At 44.8% G+C, this 12680-nt stretch overlaps 1 protein-coding gene across 1 annotated transcript in view; it reads right to left on the bottom strand.

The window, feature by feature from the left end:
- Positions 1–8857, bottom strand: part of COQ9 (coenzyme Q9) — a 16433-nt gene extending 7576 nt beyond the window's left edge. The window contains exons 1-3 of the mRNA XM_006897130.1: positions 8785–8857; positions 2191–2362; positions 160–295 (exon numbers count right to left, since the gene is read on the bottom strand). Of these exons, the coding sequence (XP_006897192.1) occupies positions 160–295; positions 2191–2362; positions 8785–8857 (381 nt within the window). The remainder of the gene's footprint in view (positions 1–159; positions 296–2190; positions 2363–8784) is intronic.
- Between the last annotated feature and the right edge of the window lie 3823 nt (positions 8858–12680).

Genomic DNA, 12680 nt, shown 5'->3' with positions numbered 1-12680 from the left:
GGCAAGCCCCCCTGCCTGACCCTGGGCTTGAAGGAGGCCCCCTGCTCTGGCTGGGGCAAGCCCCCCTGCCTGACCCTGGGCTTGAAGGAGGCCCCTGCTCTGGCTGGTACAAGGCCCCCTGCCTGACCTTGGTCAGGTTGCTCCGCCCCCTAGACACACCCGTGCTCCTTCTGCAATGGCCTCTGCAGTCCACCCGTGGGCAGGCACGAACTCCAGGGCTGCCGTCAAGATGCGGTCCTGCAGCTGCTCCTCACTCTCCTGATCCTCCTCCTCCTCGCCACCTTGGTCTGTGTACCTGAGACCCAAATACAAGAGACATGAGGACAGAGCCGAGCACACCTCATTTCATGCCCACATCTGCCATGCAAAGTGGGCCTGACCCCCAAGTACGGACCCTCGCTTTTCGAAGCACATTTTTATGTGACGTTTTAATGCCAACAGGAAAAAAAGGTATCATCCTTCCCCTCTCTTACAGTCACCGAGTAAGGATCTAGTGGTCAGCAAGGCGTGTGCTATAAAAGCAAATGCTTCCAGGACATTGTGGGATGCCATCAAGTCAATTATGCCTCACGGGCCCCCTACATGACCCTACCCCACACCACAGAGTTTCCTGAGGCTGTACTCTTTACAGAAGACCACCTGCACTTTCTCCTTTGGAGCAGCTGGTGGGTACAACCAGCAAATTATTCTGTTACCAGCTGAGCGATTAAGTCCCCCAGGGTTCCTAAACACTGCCACAGCACCGCGGATTTCTCCACTTAGAGCTCGTACTGTACTGAGCTTACTCAGGTTCTTCGACCTTTATTTGCACCCAGTGGTATGGAGGCAGGCATTGTTCACAGTATTTACAGGGCGTGCACTTTGCCACGCGTAGATGTCCTCAAGTCAATGGATTTTGGCTCCTGCTAACTCCATTCGACACAGCAGCACTGTAATCTTTATGGGAGCAGATTGCCAGTCCTTTCTTCCTCACAGCCACTGGGTGAGCTGAACCACCAAGCTTTTGGCCAGCAGCCAGGCCCTTCACCATTGTGGCCGGCAGACTCATCTGGCATGCAGTGGATTCTCAAAAACTATTTGTTAAAGTGAAATAAAAGGTACTTTAATCAGGCTACCAGATAAATGACCATAAGCGCCAATTTCAAGTCTAGAGAAGTTTCTTAGTGACAACATTGAGAAGGGAAAAAAAGAGCAAACAGAAATAGAAGTTGTTTTTACCTCTGGGGGTTAGTTTGCTCCCACCCACGAATCAGAATGTTAAATGTGCATTTCCTTTGACTTGGTGCTTGGTGCTCCCTGCTCTAAGATTACTGTTCTTTTTTATTCCCATAAAACCACTGCCACCGAGTCAATGCTGACTGACGGTGGTGACCTGACAGGACAGAGCAGAACTATCCCATGGGGTTCCCAATGCTGCACATATTTGTACTACATTTTTCTCCTGGCTTGTGGGTTCAGACCCGCCCTTTGGGTTGGAGGTCAAGAAGCACTTTAACCACTGCACCTCCCCTAAAGACCCGTCAGAGAAAGATGGAAGCAATACACTGTGATACAGCTGTTGGCAAAATATTCTACCAAACAAAACCCAAGCCCATGGCCATGGATAGATTCAACTCTTGGCAGCCCGCCATCGCCTCTGAGGCTGTAAATCTTCGCAGGATGCTGCCTGACTTTCTCCTGCAGAGCAGCTGGTGGACTCCAACTGCTGAACTTTCTATTAGCAGACTGATACGGCATACATTGTGCCCCTAAGGGCCCTAGGACGTTATACAGCCATTAAAATAATGCAGACTTTGAGAGATGCTTCAAAATGTACTGATGGATGAAAATAACACTATAACCAAACACAACCCAAACACCCCACCAGTTTCTGGAACAGTGTGTATAGTGTATAATAAAAGCAATCATTCTTTGTGCACATAAATTTATATATGAAACATGCATAGAGAAACATCTAACATGTCATTCAACAAAATATTCAGGGTTTATACGGATGTGTGATTTCTACTAATTTTTCAAATTTTCTTGTTCTTAAGTTCTATAAGAAAGAGATTTAAAAAAAAAAATCAAATTCAGCCTTAAAAACGATGGAAAGGGAGAAGGAGGGATGGAGTAGAGAGAAAGGACTAGAAATATCGAAGCATGAAAAACGGCCCAGAAACGGGGGAACTAGGTCTGGTGCTCGCTTACCTGGGGGGTGAACGTAGAGACTCTGCACTAGGTTCTTCTGCTCCCTGAGTCTCAGAGTGTTGCTGCGAGGAAGGCAACGGAGGAGTTCGCTGCTTCTGCTCATTTGAGGACCTCAGCCGCATTGCTGACGCATGGAAGGTGCATGGCAGGAGAGGTGGTGGCAGGCGGGACACTGAAACAGAAACCAGGCTGGTCAGTGAGGGACACTTACCAGAGAACCTTTGAGACTCAGAGGCCGCAGGGCACTCGAGATGGGGAGGAGGGGAGAAAGCAATGTGGGGGCAAAAGTTGTGAGGACTTGGTCTCTAGACCTATTTCTACTATTTACTAGCTATGAGGTAATAGGCAAACCACTTTCTTCAATATACATGATTTTAAAACAAGCAAATAATCCTTACACAATGGGAAGATCTGAGCACTGATTTCTCGGCCACTTTTATCTTGACAGGTTCTAATCACTAGCTGCTTTTGCACCTGCAACACTCTATTTTCTTTACAAAAGGGCTTTCCAATTGTTATTTTCTTTCCCAATATTATATTGCAAAAAATTTGAAACATGGTGGGGATTGTATACCAATGAACAAATTTTTCTTTTGCTTTTCAAAGAGAAGAGCGAACTGGGCGGGAGGGGTGGGCAGGGAGAAAAATGCAACATGAATGAATGGGAATCCAAAATCTCTGTAAATGTTAATTAAAATTAATAAAATAAAAATAATTTCAAACACACAAACAGAAAGAATTGTGGAATGGATACCTACATGCCATCTACACTTCACATCCTCATAACATCCTTCATCTTATTTTCCTTATGTTTTTTGTTATACCTCTCAGTGTTCTTCAGCCCTAAATACTTAGGCACATCATTAACCAGAGTTCTGTAATTTTTAGACTTGTTTTATTGAGGTGGTATTTACATATATTTCTCAGCTCTTAAGCATGCCATTTTATTAGTTTTAACAAAAGTACTCACTTGTGTTATCTCTAATACCTCTCTAGATAAAGCATCACCCAGAAAGTTCTCTCATGCTCTCTCTACACAGGATTCACTACACACGGTTTGAAAATTTTTCATCCTAGATTAGAAGGAGAATTGATGCCTTTGAGTTCTGGTGCTGGAGAAGAGTACTGAGAGTACCATGGACTGCTAGGAAAACAAACAGATTCATCCTGGAAAGGGTTAAACCGGGTGGCTCCTTGGAGGCAAGGATTCTGAGGCTCTGTCTAACATACTTTGGACATGTTGTGAGGAGAGACCGGTCCTTGGAGAAGGACATCAGGCTTGGGAGGGAGGAGGGACAGTGCAGGAGGGGAAGGCCCTCTCTGAGGTGGATTGATTCAGTGACTGGGGAATTGGGATGGGTGTGTCAGAGACAGTGCGATTGGCACAGGACAGAGCAGAGTGTAGGGCTGTTGTACATAGGGTCGCTATGAGTCGCGACTCGATGGCACATAACAACAACAGCAGCAGCTCAGAATTTCACGGAAATGCAACCTTACAGTTTGTATTTTTCCGGTGTAAAAATGATTTCACTTATATTTTAAGATTGACCCCTCACTCACTGCCATCATTGTTAGCTGCCTTTGACTATGACCCACAGTGGCCCTATGAACACGGATCTGAACCCTGTCCTATCCTGTCCATCCTCTCACTTCCTGACTCACCAGAGCCCACTGCTGCAGCCACTGAATCAATCCACCTGGTTGAGTCTCTTCCTCTTTCACCGACCTTCCACTTTACCAGGCATGAAGTTCCTCCTTCCTAGCAACGTGCCTAAAGTCATCCCTGCCTCCAAGGAGCACTCTGGCTGCACTTTCTCCAAGACATATTTGTTTGTTCTTTTGGTAGTCCATGGGACTATATTCAGTACTCCAACGCCACAGCTCAAAAGCATCAATTCTTCTGGACAACTGATTCATCCTTATTCATTGTCCAGCTTTCAGATGCATAGCAAGCAGAAAGACCACAACATGAATCGGGTGCACTGCCGTTGAGTCAGAGCCAACTCATAGCTGACCCTCCAGTGGGTTTTCAGAGGCAGTAAATTACACAAGAGGAGACTGCTCATCTTCCTCCATCGGAGTTCCTGGTGGATTCAAACCCACTGCCTTTAGATTTATAGCACAACTCCCTACAGACTACACCGCCAGCGTTCCCTAAATCGATCCCCATTTTGTGTAAATCAGCAGATCAAGTAAATCCATAGATCTAGAGATACTCCAAGAAGTGGGAGAAAAGACCTGGCAATCTGCTTCTGTGAAAAAATGACTAATAAACGCTGTGGGGCCACTCTCTGTCACACAGGCTCGTAGTCACAAGTGACTTGGTAGCAAACAGGTATTTTATTAAGTCCCTGAGTTGCAAAAAGTTAGTACTAGTTTCCTAACCTAGAAGCTGGTGATTGACACCCAGCTAGCACCACTCTGTAGACCTGGAAAAAGTGCCTCCATAAAGATTACAGGCAGGAAAATGCTAGAGTGGTTGGACTAACACCGGGTCATTGTTAGGATTATTGAATTCAACTGGACAGCATCACGGGTTTTGACTGGTTGTTGGATTTTTTTAAAAAAAATGTTCCATTAAGAAATACCATTCTTTTTGGCAGACACCTGATCTGCTTCAGATATTTTGAGACATGACTTTATTAAAAACAGAGAAATGGGCTGGCTAAGGTTATAGGCATTACTTTTATCAAACATAAAACTTTGTATGAAACAACAAAACGAGTACTCATTTTTAAGCATCTATGGAATAACTCTGGTAATCATTTTTAAAAATTTTTTTATTTTATTATCTTTTGTGTATACCGCCAAAATGGATCTGACTTGTACAGGAGGAGATTGCTCCTTCTTCTCCAGCAGAGCATCTGGTGGATACGAACCACGTATCTCTGAGATTGCAGGGTAGCTTCTTGCCGCTAGGCCACCAGAGCTCCCTGTGGTAATAATGATTTTGAAAGGAAGGAACACAGAGTTGTTGTTGTTGTTATGTGCCGTCGAGTCACCTGCGACTCATAGCGACCCTATGTACAACAGCCCTAAACTCCACTCTGTCCTGTGCCAATCGCACTGTCTCTGACACTCCCATCCCGATCACCCCAGTCACTGAATCAATCCACCTCATAGAGGGCCTTCCTCTCCTGCGCCGTCCCTCCACCCTCTCAAGCATGATGTCCCTCTCCAAGGACCGGTCTCTCCTCACTACATGTCCAAAGTAAGTTAGACGGAGCCTCAGAATCCTTGCCTCCAAGGAGCCACCCGGTTTAACCCTCTCCAGGACAAATCTATTTGTTTTCCTAGCAGTCCATGGTATTCTCAGTACTCTTCTCCAGCACCACAGCTCAAAGGCATCAGTTCTCCTTCTATCCTCCTTGGTCATTGTCCAACTCTCTGATGCATAACAGGTGATTGCGAAGACCATGGCCTGTATCAGACGCACCTTAGTCTCCAGAGAGACACCACTGCTCTTCAGCACTTTGGAGAGGTCCCTAACAGCAGACTTTCCCATGGCAATGCGCCTTTTAATTTCCTGGCTGCTGGTGCCAAGACTGTTGACTATGGAGCCAAGCAAACTAAAGCTGTGTACAATCTCAGTCTCTTCACCATCCATCCTGATGCTGCCGATTGGTCCAGTGGTGAGAATCTTTGTCTTCTTGACATTGAGCCTCAATCCATATTGTAGGCGGCAGTCCTTGACACTCTGCAGCAGGTGCTTCAGGTCCTCCTCAGTTTCCACATAACGCAGATTGTTGATAAATCGTCCACCAATCCTGACCCCACATTACTCCTCATAGAACCCAGCCTCCCGGATAATCTGTTCTGCATATAGGTTGAAAAGGTATGGAGATAGGATGCATCCCTGGCGTACGCCCTTCCCAATTTTGAACCATGCAGTGTTCCCTTGCTCTGTTCTGACGACTGCCTCCTGGTCCAAGTATAAGTTTCGCATTAGAACGATCAAGTGTTCTGGGATTCCCATTCTTCTCAGAGTCAGCCACAGTTTGTTATGATCTACACAGTCAAATGCCTTTGCATCATTGACTTTCAGGAACACAGAGTAGTATGTGCAAAATATTTAAGTGTTGTTAGCTGTCATCAAGTAGACTACAACTCATAGCAATCCTACCAACAGATCTGCACCTTGCCCTATTCTTACCATCCTCATCATCTCAATCATACTCAAGCCCACTGGAGCAGTCAATACATCAAGATGTCAATCTATCTGTAGGTCTTCGTTTCTTTCTGATCCTCCACCTTTCCCAGCATGTCCCTCTCCAAGGATTGGTTCCTTTTGAGAAGATGCCCAAATAAGTGACACAAAGATTCACCACTGAGACAGAGTTGTTCTACTGGCAGTCCACAGGATGTTTTCTTTTCCAACATCACAGCTCAAAGGCATCTATTCTTCAGTTTTTCTCTATTCACTGTCTAACCATCAGAGGCATAGGAAGCAACCAAAAAGACCATGGCTTAAATCAGATGAACCTTAAACTGACATCCTTGTCGTTTGGCACTTTGGAGTGGTCCTTGACAGACCATTTTCCTAATGTAGCACGTCTTTTATTTTCCTGATGGCTGTGTCAATTGTGGATTCGAATGAAGTTAAACTCCTGACAACTTCAATCTTCTCGCCATCTATCATGATGCTGCCTATTGGTCCAGTCGTAAGGATTTTTGTTTTCTTGATGTGGAGATGTAACCTATGTTGAAGGCTGTAGTGTTTAATCTGCAGTAAGTGTTTCAAGTCCTCCTCACTTTCAGCAAGTAAGGTTTCTTCAGCTGCATAACACAGATTAATGGATGAGTCCTCCTTCAAACCTGATGTCTTATTCTCTCTCATATGTAGTCAGCTTCCCACATGTTCTGTTCAGCACACATACTGAACAGGTATGGAGAGAGGATGCAACTCTGAACACACACCTTTCTTGATTTTCAACTATGCAGTTCTCCTTTGCTCTATTTGGACAATTGATTCTTGTCTATACATATAGGTTTCACATGAGAACAATTATTCTCTGGGATGCCTACTTTCCCCCCAATGTTAGCCAAAATCTGTTATGATACACACAAATATCTTTGCATAATCAATAAACATAAGTAAAAAAAAAATCTCAAAAAAACCCATAAGTAAACATTTTTTTTAGTATTTTTTTGCCTTCATTCAACAGTTATTTGGCCATCCATATTTATGTATCTGTACCAAAAAAAGAGCAAATATTCACAAAATGTTGAAGGGAAGTCCCAAATTATAGACTTTTGGAACCACCCTGATCACAGGAAAGGGAAACATTTTTTTCATTAGTTATATATTTATGACAATGTGTAAATGAATCCTATTTAAGGGTAATACTGGTTTTTAGATGACAGTGATAAAAAGTTTTCTTTCAAAATTAACAATATTTTTTAAAAGTTTTAAATTAGAAAGAATTTTTATATGTTTAGTTGTTTGTCCTTAAGTCGATTCTGACTCATAGCTACCCGATATGGTGGAGTTAAGCTGTCTCATAAGTTTTCTTGGGCAGGGAGAGTTCACCAGGTCTTTTCTTCCACAGAACTGCTGGTGGGATCAAACTTCGAGGCCAAGTGCTTCACCTTTGCGCCACCAGGGATCCTCACTTTGTATATGACATCATATGTTGTTGTTATTGTTGTTAAGTGCCAGTTCAGTCGTAGGCGACTCATAGCAAGCGACCCTATGAGTGAAAGTCCTCAACACTTGTGTGACTTTCATCCTTTCTCCAGGTTCATAGTTTCTAGAGGCAAGCTATTATGGAAGTGGATGCCACTTCTGCTTCCAGGCTTGTTTTAATCACTTCTGCTTCCAGGCTTGTTTTAATCGGGAAGCTCCACCAAACATTGTCCACCATGGGTAACCATTATCACATTTGACACATTAGTGTCACAGTGTTTGGCTTCACAGCAACCACAAGTTACCTCTGTATGGCAAATGGACACACCGGGGCTATACGACATCTCTTTAATATGCAAGAGGCCGCATCCATGCAGCAGACACTGAGATTCACATACGAATATAAATTACACTACTGGTGAACTCAAGTCATTGCTGGCGTGAAACTGTAAATCACAGAGGACTGATTGCCCGTCTTCCTCCAGGGAAGCCTCAGGTGGATTCTCACCGCCCAAGAGGCTCAGTCTTCGGGTTAGCAGCGCAATGCCCCTGTGGACCACCCCGCCTGGGCTCCCGCCAGCGTTAGTGAAGTAGTGGGAAATGACTGGTATTTGGGGAAGAGTGCACTAAGGCGTTCTGTGGCTGTTCACAGTATCTTTCAAGTGATCCTGGACGCTAAGTTGAATTAAACGAGTGAGTCTGACTCTGCCAGTTCTGCAGACGAGAAGCTGTGTGCCCTAGCCCTCTTTGGGGCTCCGTTAACATAAATGGCAAGGTCTCCTCCGCAGCCCTGACAGCTGCAAGTTGGGGATCGAAACACAGCTAAGCAGCCAGTGGAGGAGTTAGTTGCCCTTCACTTCACCTTGCTGAGCGGCCACCGCGGCGGCCTTGTCGCCCTGAGCGCGGCCCGGATCGGCCTCGCATCCCCTTCCCGTCCTCCCCGCTTCCCAGTTGGGCTGTCCTCTCACCAGGCCGGCACCGCAGCTGCAGAAGCCTCCAGCCTGTCCGACCGAACGCCCCTGACAGCCCCGCGGCCGCCATCTTGGAAGCGGGCACGTCTCCGCGGCGGCGTGGATGACGTGGCCACGCACAGCGCCGGCACCCGATCCCGCGCTCCCGGCGCCGCTGGAGCCTCTTTTTCTCGCGAGAGGCTGCGGGGAAACGGGGAGTGGGTGGACGGCCAGGTGGAGCGCGTGCCGAGGAACCACACGTCCTCCAACTGCTCCTCCATTACCCTCCTTTGTCCTCCTAGCTCTTTATTTCCCCGCTTTCCCTCATTCCCCTGCCCTCCCTCCGTGGGGACATAGCCACGGCCGCTGCCCGGAGGACCATCCTGGGCTGAGACCTTGAGAAGCTGGTGACCGGCCCGACCGGCCCCAGGCTAAGGCCGCCGCTCCCTGCCTTTCGGGGGTCCCTCATCTCTCGCACACGGCCTGTCCCCAAGGCCTTGGAGGCAGCGCGCCGAGCAGGGAGAGAGCCCTGAGCTGGAATCGGGGAGACCTGATCGTCCGCCGTGGGGACCTGCCAGGCTTCTGACGTTGGGGAGCTGCGGTTCTGACCCTTGACAGTGCCTGGCAGCAAAGCATGAAAGCCTGGAGGTACTTGACCCCATAGCTTGTTAATGCTGAGCCCGCAGCTTATCAGAACTTCCAAGGGGTTTAGTTGGTTTATTTCTTCCAAGTTGGAAAACCCCTAGATCCTTAGATTTAGTGTATTATATATGGATGCATATGCTATATTGATTTACCATAAGTACCGAGATAATTACAGTACTGTATGTCTGGGTGGAGTCCAGAACTTTATTTTAATTAAAGTGTCCTGTGTGCTTAGTCATTGAACAACAGTGCAAATGTCGAATGCTTCCTGGGGGTAAAGGAGAGGCAAAGTAGGAGCAAGGATGTTTGATATTTGGGGCATGTTGTTGGAAGGTGCCAGTCCCTGGGAGAAGAAGACATCTTGCTAAGAAAGGTCTAAGATCGTGAAAGAGGAGGGACTGCAGCAGTGGCCGGTGAGGTTGGGCAAGGTTTGGATCTCTTCTTCGTAGGGTTGTAGTAAATTAACTTCTTGGCACCTACCAGCAACACATGGTTTTTAGATTGGGCCGGTAATTGACAACAGGAGCCAAGCAAGCCATTCTGTAAATTTTGTGTTTGGAGTTACAGCTTTGTTTTTCTACCTTTTCTGGAGTCTTCTCTAAGTACCCTCCTGTGTTTGGTCTAAGCCAGACCTGCTTCCCACTGTTCAAATTTCAGATCTTTATCTCTTCATTTAGCAAAGGGAAGACTGGTCTCTCTGTGAGGTTTTGTTTTCCACCCATCTGTGGCTGAGCCTGACCTCTGAACACTCAAGTTCAATTTGGGTATTATTTCTGGCACACTTGACTCCTGACACATACCCAGCAGCCTGGAGGAAAAGTCTTCCATTTCTTTTCCTGATTCTTTCTCAGCTTCTTTATTTTCTTTTTTTAATTCTCCTTTGTTTCCATCAGCTCATTTTTAGTTGAAATTTGCCTTTCTGACAAAGAATTGTCAGTATCTCTGTAGGTACCTAACCTAAAAGAATTAGATTCTTGTCTGCAAACCCAAACTTGAACTTGGGCATTTTTGACTCCCTACACCGTTTGAAGAGACCCAGTGTCTCTCTCAAGATTTGACGTGTTCTGAATATCTTAAAAAGAAACAAATAGCTTCATAAAGGCTTGAATCATCCTTCCAATAATATTTTACAAGAGTCAAGGACATATGGGACTCAGCAGAGTTGGAGAGGTGCCTAAAAGGCAGTGCCTTTGCCACCTCATTGTAGATATTACACAGGCCTGTCAATCACAGCTTCTGAAAATGTTGGCCTAGCTACCAGGCATTTTTCCTTATTCTTATTTTAGGGACAGAAGCCCAACGACCTGACCATAGAACTAAGATGACGGATTTTGACTTTTAGGCACTTAAAAGCATGTTGTCTCTCATTTTACTTGGAAAATGCTGCCTGAAAGTGGTGGCCAGCCAATCTGGTTCATTTTTGAGAGTTAATGTTTAATAAATGCATCTTAGGAGTTCCTGTTGGCTGTTTGGGAATATGCTCTGTACACTTTTTTCAGTCTTCTAATTTACTATACAAGCCCGCTGGATGGAGTGCTGTCTAAGATGTCACGAAGTGTTGTTTTTACCAACTACCATTGAAGAGGCAGCTTCACCTCACTCTCTGCCCCCCAGAGGGCCCTCCTGTACGCATAGCTGAAAATGAGAAGTAAAATTTATAGAAATGCTCCTCCCAGGCCCTCCTTTATAGCAAAGGCAAATACATTTTTTTTTTATTTTTTTGTTTTAATTTTTATTTTATTATTTGTGTTTGTGTATCATCAAATCAGATCTGACTGGTACAGGAGGAGATTGTCCCTCCTTCCCTGGCAGAGCATCTGGTGGATTTGAACTGTGTGCCTCTGGGATTGCAGTTGCAGCTTCTTGCCACTAGGCCACCAGAGCTCCCCTTGCAAATACATTTTCCACAGAAAAGTAGAAGCTCAAATTTCTCTTAAAACCGCATTTCACTGAAGACTGTCACCAATACCTAGAAGACACATGTATATATTCAAAATTTGTATTCCTTAAAACTGTCTTGTGTGTTGGCGAAAAGGTTTAGACATCTGACTTTTTCTCCAGCTGATGAGTGACCTTTCGTCCCATATTTTCTTCTTGAGGGTTTTCTGTGAGTACAGTGTGGAACTGTAGTTGTCAGTGGTGGCTAAGTTAGTCTGTCATTCTTTTCTTTTTGTTCCAAGGGAGAACCTGTGCCAGCATAAGTCTACAAAAAACACCCCAGCATACATTTTCTGTTATCTCTTGTCTTTCTTGGCTGATTCTTAAATGTGAAACTGAGTCGAGGTTAAAGATTTACAATGGTTTTCTCTCAATATTAGGTGATAGTTGAACACTTAAAAGTATCAGTTCTTGATTGTGAGCTTTTTAGAAATTTAAAAACAATTAAGTGAAGAATGCTGCCTATCTGACAGCACTTGACATCCTTTTCCAGATGTTTGCAATAGTAACAGAATAAAGCAAAGACCGGCATTCTCTATAGAAGAAACTAGATAAAAATTATAGTGAAAAGACAAAGGTTTTTTTTATAGAACAAGGAATGATGGACATTGGCTGGAACTAATCTGTGTGAACAAGAGTGGTGGGAAGTACAGGCAAAGCACGTACGGAAGACTTGAGTGAAGACAGTGAAGTTTTCACTCTGCTCTAGAAATTAAACCTTTGGCGACTCTTTTAGAAAACTTTTAGATCAAAGTTTTATAGTATTAGAGAACAGAGTCACTGAAAAGTAAATATATTTCAAGAAGGAAGAGTATCCTACAAAGTATGGCTTTTAAATTAAGTTACAGTGTCTGTAGCTAATTGTGACTCAGTAGTCCACCTCTGCAGAAATCACTCAAGTGGTCAGTATAAGGCTAATTTATGCCTGGCCTCTCCACTGCAATTTCAGTCTTTGTTTTATTTGAGCCTTTTATGTCTGAAACTTGATGCCATTAATGTTTAAGAAAGAAGGAAGGAGTTGTGAGTAGAATGCTGTCCTCTCCTGACCTCATTTCACTGCCGTGCCTGCTACACTTACCTCAGTATCAAGTAGAGGAGAAAGTTGACCCACAGAGGACAGTTTCCATGCTGGGTTGTGCAACCTGGTGGATATAAGTCCCATCTCATATCACTAATAGTTGTGTGACCCGGGCAAAGTCAACTGCTTCTGTTTCCTTACTGTAAAATGTGAATGAGCTCTAAAGTTATTCTCAGGTTCAGATAAGAAAATGTACATAATGTGCTTTTAATAGTAAATATAAACATATTTATAGGGATATAATAGTAAATAT

This window comes from Elephantulus edwardii, unplaced genomic scaffold (genome assembly GCF_000299155.1).
Source record: "Elephantulus edwardii isolate Elephantulus edwardi_28Jun2011 unplaced genomic scaffold, EleEdw1.0 scaffold00201, whole genome shotgun sequence".
Lineage (NCBI taxonomy): Eukaryota > Metazoa > Chordata > Mammalia > Macroscelidea > Macroscelididae > Elephantulus > Elephantulus edwardii.
Note: the sequence above shows the minus strand (reverse complement) of the source record. Positions and strands in the feature narration are given on the sequence as shown.